We start from the raw sequence: 22,032 nt of genomic DNA, 5'->3' as shown, positions 1-22,032 counted from the left end.
TTGAAACACATGGTGTTTGAGTCTGTTATCTTTCTTTAAAAAAAAGAAAAATATATATATATATGACTGTTGAAATATAACAGCATGTTCTGATATTGGAAACAATAAAAGATTTTAGGGTCTTTAAAGCCTAGTCTGAAAGGCACAAATCTCAGGTAAATTTAAGGAAGTGAGCCAAGTTTATGGCTTTATCTTAGAGCAAGATTAGTAATCTTAGATGAGGATATGGCCTTTGTAATTTCAGAGCAATCAATCTATATATCAATGGCAGAAAATAAAAGCTGGGGAAGTGTACTTGTTTAAATTGAGGGAAGTAGATGAAACTTAGGTTGGAAGAACAGAAAGTGCCTTATGCAAAAAAGTTACAAGGTGAAATCTGAGTAATACTCATAAATGTATAATAGCTGTTATGCCTTTTATTCCCCCTCCCACTTGTAGAGAAGTTTACAGAGCTGTATTCCAGGAAATAAAACACACACACACACACACACACACAGACACACACACACCAACATACAGAGCCAATAATCTAGAAAGTAGGTTGAAGGGAAAAAAAAAACATAAATTGAGGGGCTAAAAAACAAAAGCTAGTATGATTCTTAGGGGGACTTTTCTATAATGCTCTTTTTGTTTGTTTCATCTTCACAAGAAAGACAGATTGAAAAGCAATTTAACCCCACAAACTTCTGTTCCCCACCAACTATGCATCTTCAAAACTCGAATTTAAATTAGGAGACTAAGCATGGTACCTTGCTCAATGTTTGTATTTCCAAACTCTAGGAAGAGACGTGATGGTAACTACCTTGCCTAACTAAAACTTAAGAAATAATTCTCCATAAAGTATCATGTCTCCATGATTCTTCTAAAATCTTGAAATGATTTGTCTGCAATTGGGTTGATTTAGTGAATGCTCTTACCATCCACTTACTACTATGCAAAAAGGAGTCCTACATTTAGCTTCAAAGGAGTGTCACAGATTTATCCCCTCCCCCTCTTCACTCCTTTTCTCCCTCCCTTCCCTAGCAACTGCTAACCTCAGAAAGAGAACTCCAAATCTAGAAAGAAGCAGTTGGTCCCTGGCTTCATTCGAGTTGCCAAGCTGCTCTAAGGCAGAAGCACGAGTCGTCTCTCCAGACCGAGTTGGCCTGTGTGGGCGTTCAGCTGATTTTCTCCATCACCTCAGGGAGGCTTTCCTGACCTACTTTCTCCATGGCTTGTATTGAAAATGTGTAAGTACAAAACTGAGTTTTGTTTAATTTTGAAGGCAAAAGGCAGTTTGAATTGTTTTCCTGTGTAACTGGGACAGGGACAAGTGGGTGGAGGGAGTGCAGGAGGGGATCGCAGACAAAAACTTGCAGGACACAAACTCAAGTACTAAAAATACTGGATTTAAGGGCGGGGATTTTCAAGTGTAATTTTGAAACAAAAGTTGAAATCCTTAGTTTAAACAATTGGGCTTAAACTTGAGGAAATTCATACTCTAGGTTGTGGTACAGGTTGAATGAAAGACAGTTTTAAGAAAACTCGGTGAAAATGTTGAATGATACTTCATTAAAACAAACTGGAGTGTTCGTTAACACAAATAACGTTTCTTCTACTTCTGCGGAGAGGAAAAAAAAAAAAAAGTTTTCACTCACAAGACTTTCCAAAACACTCCTGCCAGAATCTGAATGCTGGGCTTTAGTGGAATATAGGTCCTATCGGGACTGGAAGGAGCTGTGTTTAGCATGGCGAACCGGCGCACTGCAGACTTATTTTAAGAAAGCTCTCTGGGTTTTCTCAGCTTCCTTACTGCCTTGAGGAGGTGGGGAAATGGAGAATGGGGTGGAGCCACAAGAAAGCCAGAAAGGGAGAAATTGGGTAGTCTGCCTCTTAAAGAAGCCACCTGACATGGTGAAAGTGGGCTCTAAAAGTGCTTGCTGATTACACGTGGGAGGAGATCGGGCGCTCCCTTTCCCCTGGTATATACCAGCGAGTTTAATCAATCACATGTTTCAGGTATTGTCTGGCCACCAATCCCATTTTTATTGACTTATTTATTTCTATTTTTTCAAGCCTTGGAGGGCATGCCCCTTCACCCAGAGGAGTAGTTGCAGACGAGTGTGGGATCCGGGAGCTACGCCCTGACGACATGTCCCTCCAGTGTCCGAGTTCTCTGCCGAAAGATGATGCAGAACCTTTGGGCCACCATCGTGTCCTGCTGAGACCTCCTCTTAATGTGCTGACCGACCTGGCAAGAGAGCAGCTGGAGCGCCCCTTCCAGACCGCGGGAGCCTGCATTCCTGTCGATAGTTCGAGATCTCACAAACACCCCTGTGGGTCACCACCTGCTGTTGCGGAAGAGTCCTTAGCAACAGCAGAAGTAAATAGCTCTGAGGGGCTGGCAGGCTGGAGGCTTAGGGGAGAGAATTCTATTAATGTGCCCCAGGATTTCTCTGGCAGCACTCCCCCACTGATGATAGGGGGCGCAAGGGTCAGCAGTGGGGGCACCGAGAGAGGTGGCAATAATGCGAGGTTATACGTGGCTTTGCCACAAGGTCAGGGGTTCTTTCCATCTAGGGGTCCACAAGTAAGAGACCCCCTTCATATCCCCACCGTTAGATCAGGGGTGATGATGGAGCTGCCTTCAAGAAATACGAGAATGACTGGGAAAGAAAGGCTGGCTCATGTTTCTTTCCCACCAGGAGGCCTGCGGCACCCTGCGGAGAACTGGCCAAGGCCTCTCCCATTGTCTTCCAGTACTCCAGGTTTACCTTCTCGCCCTACCGCTCATTGCTTTATACCTCCAAGACCTCCAAGTTTCAGTCCATTTCTTGCTATGCCTATTGCTTTTGCTCCACCCCCAATATTTGGTCCTCCACTGCCTTCTTATTTTGCCAATTTTCCTTCCTGGGGTATGCCGGCTCCTGCGCCCTCAAACAGAGAGAACAACTGAAGACAAAAAGGAAGGAGGGGAAAAAAGGATTGGGGGAAAAAGTGAAAATTACTCATTTATGTTTTTATATTTCAAACCCCTCTACCCTCTTAGACTCTGTTTAGCACTAATGTGCCTTACATGCTTGGAGATTCAATAAAGATTCTGAAGTTTGAAATACTGTGAATTCTTTTTAAAAACATCACCCTGGGAGCCTAAGCCTTGGCTTTTGTTTTTTATCTTTAAGGAAATTAAAGCATTAATGTGCTAGTGCTAAGTAGCTTAGTTGAATCCCTAGCTGTGGCTTGCAGCCCTGTGACTAGAGGAGAGGGTCCATTGGGTTCTTGCTAGGCCAAATCTAAGGTGGGTAATTCCTACCTGCCTAAGGCTATGGGGGTTGCTCAGAGCAGTATTGATAAGGTACATAAAGTAGACTAAAGTCTATATAGTAGAGGAAAATGCACAGAGTAAAAATAGCCAGATGAGACTGAGGTGAGAGAAATAGCCAACATTTCACAGCCAGGTAGAGGCAGAACCAGGCTGAAAGATGAGGAAAGAACAGAGGCACGGGAGATGGGAGAGTTGTAGACCATTGCTTCAAACTTGAACTAGCTTGCCCCTCAGCATTACACTGTTACTTAAGTACATGGTATATACAGAGTTGGCTTAATAAAAGTCCAGGAACAAGGTGGAACAGGGCTGGTCCCTTCACCTCTTGGCCTGAACACAGAGCTACTATCTACTCATAACTTTTAAACACAAATGAAAATATTTTACTCAGGAGATTTTCTCAGATACTGCTGTGTTTGTACTCTATAATGTGCTGCAGTGCCCCATTATAATGACAGTTCTGAGAGATTATCACAATGCCTGGATAGGAGCTTTTTCAAATTCAAATGACGGGTATAGGCACAACATGCAGAATGGAAAGACCGTCATTCTAACTACGGTACAACCCAATTCACTATGTAGTAAAGTGTCACTATCTATGAATAACCACTAAATTAGAAATGTCTTTAGGTGATGGGTCTTCAAATAAACATTTTTCATGTCCAGAACTGGTGGTGTAGGTGATGTAAGCAGTTAAAGGCTGACACAACCTATAGATCCAAAAGGCACCTTGCCTATAACCAAAGCCATTGATGTATTTTTAGCACCAATAACCGGTTTGTTGCTACTCTGACACGAAGGACACATGGATCCATAAAGGGTTTTGTCTCCATTTATTTCATAATAGATTGTTTAAATTTACAGGTGGTAGTGCAAAGCTTAGAAGGAGCATCTGGTTAGTGCTTGCTAAAATTCCCTTCACTCCGTATATGTCCTAAAGCTGGCACAATTCCATCAATTCACTGTGGTGGCCTGAGCAGAAGTATTCAGCAAATCATCTGACAGCTGCTCACTATGAGGTAGCTTAGTCTCAGCGTACCAAACACTTATTGAATTTTCAGCCTTAATGAACAGAGGAGTTGGGCACGCTTATAATCATCAGAAATATCTTTTGAGCCAGATGTTAAAAGATATTTTGACAAGAAATCAAGTTGTTGTGTCAACAACAGTGCTGCATCTCTGGAGAGTTGCCAAAAGGTGTGGTAAATGACAGCAGGACAGGATAAGTTTTCCTTCTCAAAGGAAGTAGCATGGTAAAGGCTCAGAAAGACTACTCACAATTACAGCCATCCATGATTGATAAATTTTCTGTAACAAGAAAGGGCCACCAACACAATCTGCTCTTTTTCAACCCTCTGTTCTCTTTCCTAATGCCCTCTGTGTTATTTTCTATATCACTTCTAAACACTGAATACCTACAGTGAGCAATAAAAAATAACTATTAGCAAATTGAAACACTGACACTTTATTTATAACTCTGTGATGTAGGATAAATATATTTTCTTTAGTTTATGTAGAGCTCTGTGCCTGCATAAAAAATTTCAGGGTATGCAAGTATGGAATAAGCCTGGGATCCTGGTGTTAAATGCAAGCAAAATGTAAATATTTTTGTTTATTCATACCTTCTGTACGGAAATAATGTATCACTTTGTTATCATAGGTGTCAACATCCTCCATGACAGTAGGAGATTAATTTTAAACATGTGATTTGCCTTAAAATTGCTATTTTTAAATTATCCTGGATAATATTAACCCTACAGCACCAACATCCTATTGATTTTGGAAAGTGCTTATAATGAAATATATTCAACACTCTTGGACATATAGCATTTTCCCTTTCTTTTCTGAGGCTTAAATAGCTCTTAACTGCAAAAGGAAAAGATAAACATTAATAAAGTGGCCCTTTCTTCTGATAATAATGGGAATGGGTTGGTTAAGTATTCCCTATTCTAAGTTATAATCATTGTCACAAGAAGATTCATGTCATACTGTTTATTATTTATTGTTCTCATTATATTCTTTGTCACAAGACTGTAGCATTGGAATTTTAATGTCCTATATATTTTCTAGAAGATAATCATAAACTGTAAAACTTTGACCTTTTCCATGTCCCAAGTATGATTCATTAGCCATTTCTATTTTCCAGTGTTTACAACTTCTGCAGCCCGATGGAAGAAGTACACATGGAGCCAATCAAACTGCAGAATACTGAAAAGGTTAAAGTTCAAAGTTATGAAATTTTTTAAGTTTATAGTCTTTCATAAACCAGAATGACATTAAAAGTACACTTCATTTTTCTGAGAATTATTATAACAAATACTAACCAGGACCAAATAATTTATTTGCACTGGAGTTTTCAAGTTGAGATCATAGTGCTATCTTTATTTACCATGGCATAAGTGCGTTTTTGTTTTTGTTTTTTGTTTTTTTTTTGGTGGCTGCCACTCAATAACTAGGTAGCATATATAAAATGGAGGAGAAAGATATCCTTACATAACTATTACATTATACTATAACAATGTATTTGGATTATCACGTGTTATTGAGAGATGCTGATTTTTGTAGGCCCTAAATACAGAACTATGTAAAATGACTTTATTTCAAGATCAATGGGCCAAAACCAGAGATAAAAGAAATTTTAGACAGATTAAAGAACACTATGTCATGGGGTGCCTGGCTGGCTTAGTCAGTAGACCATGCGAGTCTTGATCTCGGGATTGTAAATTCAAGCTTCACAATGGGTGTAAAGTTTACTTAAAAAAAAACAAAAACCACTATGTCATGTCATAAGTTGATTCCATAGCTATCACAGAACTTTGCATGTCTTTTTTGTAATGAGCTGGATGTAGTCACATTCCCCCAGAAAGACAACTGATGAGACTAAATTAAGTGAAATAACCCATTTATTTCTCTGTGGTAATATTAATTTTTTCTTATAATAATGGAGTGTATTGCATTTATCAACTCAACTCTAGATTTGAGAAGTCAGAGAAATTGTGCTTCATCATACAATCTTTTTCTTAAGTACTTGAGAAGGTGGTACTCTTACTAAAGACTGATTAAATACATATGCTTCTTCACCCACCTTTGGGGACTTCACTACTACTTAGAAAGGCTTTCTCCGTATCTTGATTTCTCAAAGAACTTATCTGTGGTACTTATTTTTATGAAGTGACTCCTCCATTGTTTTTTGAGAATGGACCAGTATCCTGTATGACTTTATGGAGATAAACTGACTGTATTTTTCTCAACTCTGAAAATCTCTTTCTCCAAGTGGAATAAGATAATATAAAGCACACAAACCAAACCCATCAATCTTACCATAAAGGATTTTGTCCATCTAATTGTTTAATCATATAATTGATGGGGAAATATTCATTTGTAACTGACTTCATCCAACACTCTGATTTGAAAAGCTTTGACTCAGAGGCAAAGTAACACAAGGAGCACAGGACAGGGTTTGAACGATGGTGTTTGCACATGTGAAAAAAACTCATGGAGAAAGACAGAAGATTAAAAATAGAGAGGGGTAGGACCACTGTCAGTTGAAAAGAGATGAAGTGCTTTAGAATGGAGAGCAACTGCAAATTAGAAGTACTGTGGGAAAAGTAATAAATTTGGATATAGAAAAATATAACCCAGAGAAGGTAGAAAGGGACAGTTTGAAATGAAAAAAGTGCTATGGATTAAGTATTTAATGACAGAAAGGTTTTGTTTAGGAGCCACACATTTGAGAGGGTGGGGATGAGGTGATTAGAGAAACACTATCCAGCCTTCCTAAAAATGAATCTATCTCCACAGCTTCATTCCTTCCTATAAATATCATCTTTCCTTAGATAGCAGCCAATCTCGTACTCCCTTACGTGAAACTGGAAACTCTTTCTGTTTTAGGTTTTATCAAGCCCCCAAACTGGCTTTGACAAGCAGACACGTCATCATCAAGACTAACTTTATTAGTGAAATAAGTATGCAAAGAGTTAGGCTCACAAAAGGACATTTGCTCTTCAAATTCTGAAATAAACAAAAGCCTGAATTTTTGTTTTCTTTTTTTTTTAATTTAAACTTCAATCTTTTTTTCCCCTAATGAGGTACACTGATCATTTTCTAATTTTGTCTTTACACTCCTACTAAATCATCATTTTCTGAGGTGGAGTTGCTGGCTTTATTAATAACACTTCATCAGAAAACAGGTAATCTATTATTTTTCTTAGGTGGCAGATTTATACCTCCTTTAGGTATAAAATCCTTATACAGTGTGTTAAAATTCATTGGTGCTCAACAGTTATTAGCAACATATTGTACAATAAATGTACTGATAACAGTGTTTAATTCCCTAACTAAAAAGTTAATTGTTTATCCATAGAACATTGTTTTTTAAATCTGTATTAAGAATAAGTCACATCTGCAGGAAAAAGGCGAAGTACAAACAATGTTTCATAGTTAAAAAAACAACAACAACAAACAAACACTTGGGCATCTGGGTGGCTCAGTTGCTTGTGCGTCTGACTCTTGGTTTCAGCTCAGGTAGTGATCCCAGAGTAGTGGGATCGAGTCCCACGTTGGACTCTGTGCTGAGTATACAGCCTCTTTTAAGATTCTCTCTTTCTCCTTCTGCCTCTCTCCCCTGCTCATGAGTACTCTCTCCCTCTTTCTAAAATTTAAAAAAAAAAAAAAAACCTATGAGAGAGTCTTATAATGATTATAAGTAAAATCATGGATAAGCCCCAATTTAACAGAATGATATGCCTTTAAGAAAAATCTCTGAAGAAAAAAAAAATCTTTGCAGAGATATATGAACTTTATTGCTTCAGTGCTAGACATGTCCACAAAAGAACTGAAATCTATATGCATCCCAAAGTATCCAAGTGTATGACTAGTCAACATTGCTAACCTGAGCAGTCAAATGAATTCATGCCAGTAGAAAAAGTGCACATTCTCATAAAATACAGATAAATGACAAGGCATATAGGTGTGCTATTTTGAAGGGGTACATGCAACCCCCATGTTTATAGCAGCACTATCAACAAATAGTCAAAGTATGGAAAGAGCCCAAATGTCCATCAACAGATGAATGGATAAAGAAGAAGTGGTGTACACATACAATGGAATATTACTTGGCAATCAAAAAGAATGAAATCGTGCCATTTGCAACTATGTGGATGGAACCAGAGGGTATTATGCTAAGAGAAATTAGTCGATCAGAAATAGACATATATCATATGACTTCACTTATATGAGGAATTTAAGATACAAAACAGATGAACATAAGGCAAGGGAGACAAAAATAATATAAAAACAAGGAGGGGCACAAAACATAAGAGACTCTTTTTTAAAATCTTTTTAACGTTTATTCATTTTTTTGAGATAGAGAGCAGGGGAGGGGCAGAGAGAGAGAAACACACACAAAATCTGAAGCAGGCTCCAGGCTTTGAGCTGTCAGCACATAACCCAATGCAGTGCTTGAACTCACGAACCATGAGATCATTACCTGAGCTGAAGCTGGCCGCCCAACCAACTGAGCCATTCAGGTGCCCCAAGAGACTCTTAAATATAGAAAACAAACAGAGGGTTGCCAGAGGGGTTGTGGGTTGGGGGATGGGCTAAATGGGTAAGGGACATTAAAGAATCTACTCCTGAAATCAGTGTTGCACTATATGCTAAATAATTTGGATGTAAATTAAAAAAATAAAAATAAATAAATAAAAACATAGATAAATGACATCACCAGGTAATTTACAAAAGAAGAAATAAAAATGGCTAATAAACAAATAAAATCCTTTACAAGTGTAAATTAAAATAAGAAATATGATTTCTTTTTTTATGTTTATTTTTGAGAGGGATGGGGAGGGGTAGAGAGAGAGGATCTGAAGTAGGCTCTGCACTGACAGCAGAGAGCCTGATGCAGGGCTCGAACTCACAAACTGCAACATCGTGACCTGAGCCAAAGTCAGATACTTAACTTAGTAGGTCACCCAGGTGCCTCAAGAAATATTTTTTCTTGTCTGTCAAATTAGCAAAGTTTCTTTTACATATTTATATCCATTTTTGGAGATGCTTTGGGCATATGGGTGCTCTCCTATACTATCTGTAGAACTATAAATGGCAGAACATTTATTGAGAGTATGCTGCAATATTAAACAGATTCCTTAGAATTATAATGTCATTTGATCCAAGAATCCCACTTGGAGTCTGACCTAAGGAAATAATCATGGGTGGGATAAATCTTTAGCTACAATTAAGCTCATCTTAGCATTATAACAGCAAAAAATTAGAAGTAAACTAAATGTGGTACATTCAAATGATAGAATATAGTGCCACTATCAGAATAATAACAAACAATTATAATTTTAAAAATAAAAACTTTCAGGAGCACCTCTCTGGCTCTGTCCACAGAGCATGCAACTCTTAATCTCGGGGTTGTGAGTTTGAGCCCCAAGTTGGGTGTAGAGATTACTTAAAAATAAAATATTAAAATTAAAAAAAATAAAATAAAATATTAAAAAATAAATAAAAACTTTTATAAGCATTTGAAGTAAAAAAAATTTCAAAAGTATGTGACAGTGTGACCTATTTTTTATTTTCGCATAGCTATATTTTGAATTTTATAATAAAAAATTTATTTTTGTAATTAAAACTAACAGTTGTGATAGAACAAAGATTATATATGGGTGCCTGGCTGGTTCAGTTGGTAGAACATATGACTATTGATCATGGGGTTATGGTTTTGAGCCCCAGGTTGGGTGTAGAGCTTATATAAAAGTAAAAAAAAGGGCATTGTGTATGATTTCTAAGGTCTCTTTCAACTCTATATTGCAATGGGACAATTATATAATACAAAATAGAATGCTATAGATAATTTGTAACCAGTATTTTATTTTATTTTATTTTATTATTTTATTTTATTTTACTTTATTTGTAACCATAATTTTAAATAAGTGGATACTCAGAGAAACAGAGAAAAATATCAAGTGTGATGAGAGTAGTTATAGGTTTAAGTCAAGGAGTTTAAGTGAGACAAATTCAAGACCACTATGTTTTTGCAACATTTGATTTCTTGTCCTTGGGGAAATGAGGCCCTGTATTAGTCATGTTAGCCAAAATCTGATATTCGGCTGTTTCCACAAGACACTAAGCATCGACGGGTTAGGGCTGGATAAGACAGGTGAGGAATCAGGAGGATGAGCAAAAAATAGGATCTGGACTATACCGCAGGTTTAGGTAGGCAAGATGTCAAAAGATAGGCCAGCTGAAGTAGCATGCTGTAAGTAGATATAAATTCAGTTTAACAATCTTTTCATATATCTGCTTTTTTTTAAAAAAAAGTAATCTCTACACCCAATGTGGGGCTTGAACTCATGATCCCAGGTTCAAGAGTCATATGGTCAACCAACAGAGCCAGCCAGGCACCTCCCCCCTTTCATACACCTATGCTTATAACTTCAAATTTCTTTTTTAAAGTTTATGTATTTATTTTTGAGATAAAAACAGAGCACATGAGTGGGGAAGGGGCAGAGAAAGAGGGAGAGAGAGAGAGAATCCCAAGCAGGCTCTGTGCTGTCCGCGCAAAGCCCGATGTGGGGCTTGAACTCACGAACTATGAGATCATGACCTGAGCCGAAGTCAAGAGCTGGAGGCTTAACCGACAGAGCCACCCAGGCACCCCTATCAATTCAAATTTCTTGATTTCCCATTGAACTAATTCCCATTGATTCTAATTTTAATTCTAGCAGCCTGGAAGAGCATATATAGCCAGAAAAATGTCAGAGACATGTAGGTGAATCATGTTTCTTTTTTTTTTTAATTAATTAATTAATTAATTTATTTTTTTTTTGTTACATAAGGTGTTTTATTTTTTATTTATTTATTTTTTATTTATTTTTTTTTTATTTTTTAATATATGAAATTTACTGTCAAATTGGTGAATCATGTTTCTGATGTAGGCAGGAACAAAGGTGCTAGGAATTTCAAACTGCCTCAGTATCTTCCCCTTCTACACTATTTCCTATTGAATGTGAGTGACTCAAACCTGGAAGTTAAGACAAGCATGGAAAATGTAAACATTGTAAAACTGAATATAATGTAACTCAGACTGTAGACTACCAATCATAAATTATTTTCTAGGGGTGTTTGGTTGGCTCAGTCAGTGAAACATGTGACTCGATCTCAGGATCATGAGTTTAAGCCCCATATTGGGCATGAAGCCTACTTAAAAAAAATTTTCTGTAGCCCATTATGATATTCATACTTTAAAATGACTATAAAAAGCAGGCACATCAAGAATATGATTGTACAGTTTGTACACTGCACAAAGGTGTCTAGCCAAAATGGTGCAAATGGGGATTGAAATTCAGTTTGTATTCTGCTTGTTAAGGAGTATATCTGAGGAGAAGCAACTTTTCTTATTTGTCTACACCGAGTGGGTGCCCTCTTCTAATTTGTCTATAGAAGTAATAGATACTAGTGTGGCTTAAGTTCATAACCAATGGGTCCAAAATGCCCAGTAAATGATCAAAGACCAGCAGACATTTAACTGCAAATTACCTGCTAAAAAGCTAACATTAGACATAGAAAAATAATTCGTATTAAAAAGTAAATTAAAACTAAAATTGACAAAAGACAGTTGCTTTAATGGTATTTACACGAAGGCAAAACAATCTCAGGAATCATTTCCCTTGTACCTGTATAAAGAATACTATTATGAGAATAATATAGAAACATAACTATAACCATAAAACCCAAAAACCAGGCTAACATTTCAAATATATTTTGGAAAATGACTGCTATGACTGATATTATTAAAATATTAAAAGTAATAACACTGAAATTTATAAGAATCTTCTGAATAATGAGCCCCCAAATATTCTTTAAATATAGTTCAACATGAAATCTACCCTTTAAAGCATATGTTGAATATCGGGTATAAATATATTAATGAAACATTTTCCATTAGCAAAATAACTTTGCTCCTTGAATACATTTAATATACTATATTTTTTGTATTTGTTTTCCCTTTTTTTAAGGGTGAAATAGCACCAGGGTCCTTAAATGGAAATTCATCATGTCACACAACTATATTCACATTTCTAGTGAAGAAGCTTATTTAACAATTTCTTAGAAGATGTCTCTTGGGTTTAGCTGTAGGCAGGAAATGATGTATAATTAGCACTTTTATGTGGCATTAACAAACAATCTTGTTAGTTCATTACTTTTTAATATTTGCATCAGTCCTCTCAAAGCAGATTAAGAGCAACTGTAATTTCCATATGCAAGATTCGTTAACAACAAAGCTCAGAAAATGTTCACTTTAATCAAAACCATGCCACAATAATGTATCTTCAATTTTTTTTCTCCCTGAATTCCTTTTTAGCCTATCCAGACCTCCTCCAAGTGAGAGATTTTGGACATTTTTATTTTAAAGAATGGAATGGGTATTTTAATTTGGTCTATTGTGCTCACTAAAAAAAAAAAAAGAACCAAAATTAATATTTTGTTTTGTCACTGCTTCACATGCCATATATTATCCATGATTTTTTGTATTTTCAATGAAAAGATGTAGTTGGTAAACCTTTTAAAATAAATTGGTTTATTTACTTAGAAGTCCTAGCATTGAGGAAGCCATGGTGAAAGATGATTACAACTATGGCAAATAGTTGCATAAATAATACTTAGATATTGAATTTATAAAATTTCTTAATCTTTCATGGGCAAAGCTACAACTAATGTTACTTACGTTGCATTTTCTACACATGCTTGGTACATGTTACAGGCATTTTCTATCTGTTTTCGGTACATTAGATGAATCTGGTTGTACTAATGGATGCGTTGGAAAACCACTAGAGCTAAAGAGCTGCAAAAAGAGGAAGAATAGCACAGGGTAAGATAGGAAAAGTAAGCAGGTCTTGTACAGAGGATTGTGGCCATGCAGAGCTTGGATTTTATTCTAAGTGCAATTTCAAAGAAAAAGATAGAAGAATAGTCCTGACTTACTTGACTATTGAGAAGCAGGCATGAGTGATGTCTCTGTGTATGGTGAAGTCATGTGATAGTATCAACTAGCTTTCACGTCTCCATATACAACCTACAGTAAATTCATTGTATGGTATGGCATTAGTGACTGCTCCCTATACTTAGATTTTATTCCATCACTAAGTGGAAAGTATTTAATTATTTTTATTTAAAATATAACATCAAATAGATATATTCCCCAAATGAGATATACTATTATTGTTCTTTGTACTACTACTAACATTAAGAGCAAACTTTTATTTAATACCTTCAATTATTTTCCCTCTGAATAGGACACAAAAACCTTATTCCTTTAAATTGTGACTATACACTGAAACAGGGGTAGACTCTCTGGATCCAGAATCAAACATATCTATTGTCTAGAGAGAACATTCACCCATCCTTCACTAGATTGGCTACCAACACAGTCTTGATTTCTGTTGAGTTTGTTGTAAACAGATACACCTGGCTCTTATTTAATTTCAAGATGCTAGAAAGCTAAATATTCCCTTTATCTACTTTATGTATTCGATCATTCAAAAATCAGGCACAGGAGTTGCCTAACATTAACTTCCTTTTTGTTTATTTAAGCCCATTATTACAATTTCTGCTGTTTGAAAAATGTTTACTTCAAGATAGTAACATATTCTTTTATCTTCATGTCAAGTTATGGGATGCAGTTTTTAAATATTTTCATGAAAATCATTGATAACAAGAAACGTGGAACTGGTTCAATGCGGAGTCCTGAAGCATTCCTCTAGAGACCTTCCTCAAGGAAACAGTATTATGGGTATCTGCCATTCAACCAGCTATGAATGCATTCAGTTGCACAATAAGCTATTTTCCTATTTTCCCAAGAAGGGTGTAATGAACGATTTTGTTCAAGGCATTTAGTAATCAAGACATACTATGAATATGACATTTCCCCTTTAAATGGATCACATTTAAATTTTCAGTCAGGATAATGATTAATATCATCTAGAGGGGAAACAAAAACCTTCATTTTTATGTAATTATCTCCATAAGCTGTGTACGTCCCTGAATAGTATAGGAGAGAGAGACGTGTATACATTGAAGTGACACTATTAATTAATAAGGTTTTATTTGAGCAGGAAATGGGCATATTCTTAGAAATCAATTAGTCCGATTATCTTACCGTGTATTCAAGGAATTTAATGTTTGCATAGATCAAGAACTTAGGCTTCCTAACTCACATTCCAGGGTTCTTTCAACTTAGGACGCTTTCAAAAAGAGAAACAGTAGAGGATTCTACGGGTACCAATGCAGAGACTACCACCTAACCATTGTTGAACTAGATGCTAAAGAAGAAAACACATTAAAAGACAAAACAATTGCTTCAAAAAGTTTACAATCCAGTGGCATTATTACAAACAGAAAGTAATGACAACGCTATGTTTAGAAGTACAGCTAACATTTATAATATTAACTTTTGGATTTTCAAATAAGTTTTTATGATGGGAGAAGGTGCACGTTTTAAAAAGTCACACACCTGAATCAGCATAGCAGTAAGTCAACTTATACTTGAGTTTAGGCAACTACATAGTGTGTAAATAAACTGGTCTCATGAAGTTAAGCCTCTTGTTCTACTCTGAGTGCAAGTTAGAACATTCTAAAGAAACTCTTCTACAAGTTAAGAGAGAATAAGAGAATACCAGGAGAGAGATAAAGTATACCTCTTTGAACTTCTTTCACCTCAATTTCTTTGGCAAGTCTTTGTTTTCTTCTGTAGCTTTTACTAAATATTTAGTTAAAAATACAATGCCCTCTCTTCTGTCAGTGCTTCTCAGGGGGGTGCCTTCTCCTCTGTCAATGTTTCCTTAAATGTTTATACTTCGAACTCTGTCAGTGAATGAAGATGACTGATAATGTGACCACCTGCTCAAGAGACATGGTAAAAAGTTGAAATGGCACCTTTTCTACCTTTACTTGAAAATATCTTTGATATCAAATGAAATATTTCTCAAAATAATTTTCTTTATGGAAATGGAAAGATTCACAAGCTAAATTCACCTTCAGTGAATGACTCTGTCTACTGCCCTAACTCAGCTATGATATTTCCTTTCCTTTGCCTTTGTTTCCCCATTTCTTGCAATTTAAACTTCTTTAGTCTTTCTTTGAGCAACATATTGATTATTTATATTTACCCAGCACAGCTGCTTTCCTGAATGTATAGAAGTTTCCTTGTAGTTTTCTAAAAATGCTACCAGCTTCCACATTGCCTGCAGGGCTGCATCAGAGCATGTGGTCATTGCTACCCAGAGATTGTTTCTTATTTTTTTTTTAAACATTTTTATTTATTTTTGAGACAGGGAGAGATAGAGCATGAACAGGGGAGGGTCAGAGAGAGGGAGACACAGAATCCGAAACAGGCTCCAGGCTCTGAGCTGTCAGCACAGAGCCCGATGCCGGGCTTGAACTCACGGATCGCGAGATCATGACCTGAGCCGAAGTCGGCCGCCTAACCGACTGAACCACCCAGGTGCCCCCTTATTTTTTTTTATCAGTAGCTGATCAATACTTCATAATTTCTGAGAATCTTATATATTGGATAGTTTGGGGACTTCATCCACCTGGGTCTCGGTATTATCAGAATTCAGTTTTCCTATCATCAGTAATGAACCACCAAGCAAAGATCCACTAGCAAAGAAAAGGAGGATTTATGAGAGGTAGGTGGACAATGCAAATGAGACTATTTGCTTTTTTCTCTTCAATAGGATTATAGAATTGATAAATCTTTCAACTAGAATTATTAGTGCTATTTGTAAAAATACCCATTTTTATCATATTACTGGGAAGGACTTCCTACTTATATTAGGATAAACTGTATGAAATTGGTGATTTAATAATTTTGATAGACAAAAATGGCATTTGTATATGGCTGAAACTAAGAGGTTTTTGTAAAAAAAGTTTTATATCTTTATAAATTGAGGTATAATTGATATGCCATAAAATTCACCCTTTTAACCCATACAGTCAGTGATTTTTAACTCACAAGATTGTGTGTGAAGATGTGGTACGTATATACAATGGAATATTATTCGGCAAACAAAAAGAATGATATTTTGCCATTTGCAACAATGTGGTTAGAACTAGACTGTTGTATGCTAAGTGAAATAAGTCAGTCAGAGAAAGACAAATATATGATTTCACTCATACATGGAATTAAAGAAACACAACAGATGAACATAGAGGAAGGGAAAGAAAAATAAGATAAAAACAGAGAGGGAGGCAAACCATAAGAGACTCTTAAATACAGAGAACAAACTGGGGGTTGCTGAAGGGGAGGTGAGGAAGTGGGAAAAATGGGTGAATGGGCATTAAGGAAGGCACTTGTTGGGATGAGCACTGGGTGTTGTATGTAAGTGATGAATCACTGGGTTCTATTCCTAAAACCAATACTACACTATATGTTAACTAACTTGAATTTAAATAAATAAATTAAAAATATGGTGAAAAGAGAATCAAATAAAAAGATTGACATTTGGAGAGTGGAAGTGAGTAATCCAAAGTCTCACAGCCATGGTAGTGGCAGAGCTGATTTTAAAACTCAGACTGGGGAAAAAACACAAAAAACAAAAAACAAAAAACAAAAAACTCAGACTGATCCTTTGTTCATAGCTCTTTCCCACAACCATGACTTGACATCTTATGGTTCAAAACACTGTATGAAATATGCAAACCGAAAGCTATAATTGAGTCCTATTTAATTAATAATACTCTATTAAAATATTTGTCCTTTTGTTTCTTCTTTCTTTTAAAATTTGCTCTACATTTTTGGATATTGCTTTAGTGTATTTAATTCATGTTTGTATAATGACCATAATGGAACTCTTTTTTTTTTTAATCTCTTTTGAGATTGAGCTATGTTTGAGATAGATAGCATTCTCACTTAATATTGAGCCAATCATTTGGTTACAACTGAATGGACTCCTTTCTGTTTTCTGCATTTCTTTTCTCTGAAAGCAAGAAGACTGGACTGCTTTTTACAATTGTAATTGCTAGCTCTTTAGTACAACCTGTTCCATGAAAGGGATAGGCAAAGAAGTGTTCTTGAGTGCCAGGTTAAAAGCCCGTTTTTTTTAAAGGGCCAGATGTAGCATTTCCTTCTCTATTTTACACTGTACAAAATTTTATCCCATGAAAATGTAAGGAAAATAATTTCACTATAAATCCTATTTCTTTTCTCTAAGAGAATCTCAATAATAGGGATTTCCTGTTTTTGTTTCTGTTTTTCTTTTTCCATCCATTTTTGTCTGCCTTATTTTCTCTTTGTTTTTTTTTAACTACATACACACAGACACACACACTACTTTTTTATATATGCAATCTGATCTCAAAAATTTAGTACGAGTTTTTAATATGCAGCTTAAATATCTCATCTTTCCTCTCTAAGTACATGAAGTTTTGGGCTGCTGGAGGTCTATTTCATCCGTTTTGGATATAACTGAAGTATCCTAACAGATCTAAACCATTCTGACACCTTTTCCTGGAATGGTTACAACAGCTTGCAAAGGCAGAGAATTTAAAAAGGGGTTTAATTTTTTTTTTTTAATGTTTATGTATTTTTGAGACAGAGAGAGACACAGCATGAGCAGGGAAGGGGCAGAGAGAGAGGGAGACACAGAATGTGAAGCAGGCTCCAGGCTCTGAGCTGTCAGCACAGAGCCCGACGCGGGGCTCGAACTCACGAACTGTGAGATCGTGACCTGAACCGAAGTCGGTCGCTTAACCGACTGAGCCACACAGGCGCCCCAAAAAGGGGTTTAAAAGTAGAAACAAATAAGGAATATTTCTACCCTGGAGTGCTAGATTTTTGCTATGTTTGAGCACAAACATTCATGAGCTTTCTAATGAAGACAGTTTTCCACTTTGTAGTGCTCATAGACTGTAAGTCAGGGCTAATATTCAACTAGTGTCCACCAGTATAGCCAGAGAGGCTGTTTGTAGCTGGTCTTCCCTGATTGGTTGAGGTCCTATTTCAGACCTGTTATAAATATTTTGACTTTCACTTCTGATATAGACCAATTGTTCAGGACATGTAATACTATTCTTTGTCCTAAAGACAGTTAACTGTCTTCCACATACAGAGGATGTTCAATAGTACAAAACAACAAAAACGATATTAACAGCAACGAAGACAATGGCTATCAATTAGATAGTACTAAAAAAATTAGGTAGTATTTACCATTTGCTTGGCACTGGTCTAGACATTTTACATGTATTAACTCACTTAATTATTACAAAACCTTTATGAGAAACATTCTATTTTACAGATGAGAAAACTGAATCAGGAAGAGCTTAAATAACTTAATCAATGACACATAACTAATGAATGTTAGAACTGAATTCTTATACAATTTAGCTCCAGAGTCACTTGATTTAGCACTTAAAATGTAGTAAAATCATGGGTAATTAATAAAACAGTTATATCAATTTCATAGAAATACTTTTTATAAACTACCTCAATTTAAGCCAATGGCATTAAACTAAAGCATGGTACAGAAAAAAGAAAAAAAAACTGCATATTTTATACAAGGAAGATGTTGTTTATGGTATAATGTATACTTTGTATCTTTTTTTCTTTTTTGAGAGAGAGAGAGAGAGCAAGCTGTACTGGGGGAGAGGTGCAGAGGGAGAGAGAGCCCCAAGCAGGCTCCACACTCACCCGGAGACAGGGCCCGATCCTATGACCCTAGGATCATGACCTGAGCCAAAATTGCAATTCCGACACTCAACCAACTGAGCCACCTAGGCTCCCCTAGAGTTTATATCCTGCTGCGAGTGTCCTTCATTCACTAGTGAATAGACACTGTAAGCCAAAAAGACCTCTACACTGTCCCACCTCAAGGCCACCATTCACAATGAATTTTGTGAGAATAATTTCTCCTGGAGCTGGGCAAAGGGTTTGGCCACTTTTGCAGGTATGCATGGACTACATATACCGCAACCAGAATAGCTAGTTTAGAAGTTATCTGTTGCTATCTATTGTAAGTTTAAATTCAAATGACTTATTGGATTATGAATATAGTTAATGTGACTTGTGGTATTCTCTTCTCCCCAAGGAGATTCCTTAGGTGGCCCAAACAAGAAGGTCTGTCATGAATTCTGGGAGGAATAGGTTTTAGTTACTGCTTTGGTTCTATAGTGCTTAAGAGTTCAGGTTTTGGAGTCAGACTGATATGGGTGCAAGTCCTGATTCCACAACTTGGTAGCTGTGTGACATTGGGCAGGTCACTGAACTGCAATTTCACCATCTTTAAGTGGAGATAATGAAGATGATAATAGAGTGAGATAATGTATTTGAGGATGTTAACACAGTTCTGGGTATAGAGTAGGTACTCAGTAAGAGCTGGAAAATTATATTCTGAATTCTTCTGGAACTTGCTTTACTTGCTCAGTGTTTTGTTTTGGTCAGCTAGTCATGTTCACACATTAACCTCTAGTTCATTCATTTTCACAGTTTAAATAGCATAGGATTCCACAGTATAACTATGCATCAATTTATTAATTTGTAGTTTTCATAGTTTTTGCTACAATAAAAAATACTGCAGTGTAAATTCTTGTGCATGGGTGTTTGGGCAAAAAAATTATTTCTTAATGAATCTTTAAGCATTAAAGTATTATTTTAATTATTTAGAATTTCTAGTGTAGGAAATTCAGTAGACATTGCCCAAGACTTATGTTGTAGATTTGATAAGCTAATATTCATAGATAGATGTTTTCAAAAGCAGACAGCTCTGTTCAGATAAAATGATGTATTAGTAAATAATTTTCATCTATAAAAGGAGATATAAAAGCAATTTATCATAATCATACAGGAGATAATCTGCTTAATAATAAAAAGAACTTTGATGGAAATCTTGATTTAAAAAAAATTAAGATGATTTTTCCCACAAAATAAATGTTTGTGATACAAATGTCCTAAAGTCCCTGGAGTGAATCTCTTACTACTTGTATACAGCATATAGAGAACCCCCCTTCCCCAATCATGACTTTCTGTTTGTTTTGTTTTGTCTTCATACAAATACCTTTGGAATAAAACATGTGTTACCAAGGTGTCAGTCTCTATGACAGTTTTGATGCGAATATAATTTTCTATATCCATTTTTCTCTCTGGGGTGCAATTTACACTATGATATTCACTGCATGCTCCAGCTTCTGTTCTAGTTGCAGAAATAATGCCACTGATCCACCACTCATTATTGGCCATTTTCTTTCTTGGCCCAAATCTTCCACACCTGCCTCATCAGCCCCATCTGCTGGAAAATACTGGACCCATTGAATAAAAGACTCAAGTTTGAGAAAAATTGTATGGTGCTGAATCAACATCTCCCATGATTCATCCACTTGCTTTCCTTCATGAAGCTCTCCAGAAATTTCTTCCTTGTGTCTCTCCTCATAAAAATAAACTTTACCACAGCTAAATACAACTTTCCATATTTAAGCAATTCCTGAAATCAAACTGAAGGGAAAAAACCCTTATAGCTTTAAAGATCTCTCTGTGGCTTTTATTTCATCTTTTTGTTTTTCTATTTCCTTGAAACAATAACAGTAAAAAATATAAAGTTGTCTAAGAAAATTAATCACATATTAATTACAGAATACTCTGTTCAATTATCCCATCACACCCTTCACCATATGTCAAAAAAACTGCCATACTTTACAAAAGTTTAGTGCCATTTCAGTCAATATTGCAAAGATTAATTTTTTTAATGTTTATTTTTGACGTGGGGGGGGGGGAGAGCATGAGAGCATGAGCGGGGGAGTGGCAGAGAGACAGGGAGACACAGAATCCGAAGCAGGCTCCAGGCTCTGAGCTGTCAGCACAGAGCCCAACGTGGGGCTCAAACTCACAGACCGTGAGATTGTGATCTGAGCTGAAGTCGACGCTCAACCGACTGAGCCACCCAGATGCCCCACAAAGATTAATTTTAACAAGCTGGTATTTGACTTAGTAATCAAAATTTTAACAATTTTGAAAATTTCAGTTTATACCATAAAGTCCCCATCTGAAAGATTTTATTTATTTTTTTATATTAAAAAAATTTTTACTATTTATTTTTGAGAAGGAGAGACACACAGAGTGTGAGTGAGGGAGGAGCAGAGAGTGAGGGAAACACAATTGGAAGCAGGCTCCAGACTCCCAGCTGTCAGCACAGGGATTGATGCGATTGATGTGAGATCATGACCTGAGCTGAAGTCAGATACTTAACTGACCTAGCCACCCAGGTGCCCCTGAAAGATTTTAAAATGTATTCATTTATTTTTATTTTTTGCTGGAGCCTTTATATATTACACACCATAAGAAATAATTTTTCACTTTCCACAGACCTATCTCATCTGCAACATATTTAAATACATCTTTCCAAGTCTGTATTAAATTTAAGTATAGTTATAAACTCATTACAACAATTATTTTTTTCTATCTTTTTAAAGTAATCTCTACTCCTGATGTGGGGTTCAAACTCATGACCCTGGAATCAAGTGTTGCATGTTCCACCTGCTGAGCTAGCCAGGCACCCTAGTTATTTTTGATAATTTACTCAAGGACCTGCATGCTCAGAGATGAACAAAAAGAATTGTCACCTTCAGAAGTGGACAGATGATGGTGGACATTATATGTCAGGCACTTATACTTAAGATACTCTTTTTTTTTCTCTCAACACTGATTCTTGACTCCAAATGTATAATAAAATCACCTA

The 22,032-nt window shown here is 36.2% G+C and overlaps 1 protein-coding gene across 2 annotated transcripts; it reads left to right on the top strand.

Moving 5' to 3' along the window:
* Positions 1-1,055: 1,055 nt before the first annotated feature.
* PRR32 (proline rich 32) lies at positions 1,056-3,092 on the top strand. Of its 2 annotated transcripts, none has more exons than XM_019421797.2 (2): positions 1,056-1,229; positions 2,056-3,092. In XM_019421797.2, exons 1-2 carry the CDS (start codon positions 1,210-1,212, stop codon positions 2,933-2,935), a joined length of 900 nt encoding a protein of 299 aa, XP_019277342.2. In that variant the 5' UTR covers positions 1,056-1,209; the 3' UTR covers positions 2,936-3,092. The 2 variants fall into 2 exon arrangements, with proteins under 2 accessions (XP_019277342.2, XP_019277343.1); XM_019421798.2 differs by lacking the exon at positions 1,056-1,229 and adding an exon at positions 1,840-1,961.
* The last annotated feature ends 18,940 nt before the right edge of the window (positions 3,093-22,032 follow it).

This window comes from Panthera pardus, unplaced genomic scaffold (genome assembly GCF_024362965.1).
Source record: "Panthera pardus isolate Hobbes unplaced genomic scaffold, ASM2436296v1 HiC_scaffold_27, whole genome shotgun sequence".
Classification (NCBI taxonomy): Eukaryota; Metazoa; Chordata; class Mammalia; order Carnivora; family Felidae; genus Panthera; species Panthera pardus.
Note: the sequence above shows the minus strand (reverse complement) of the source record. Positions and strands in the feature narration are given on the sequence as shown.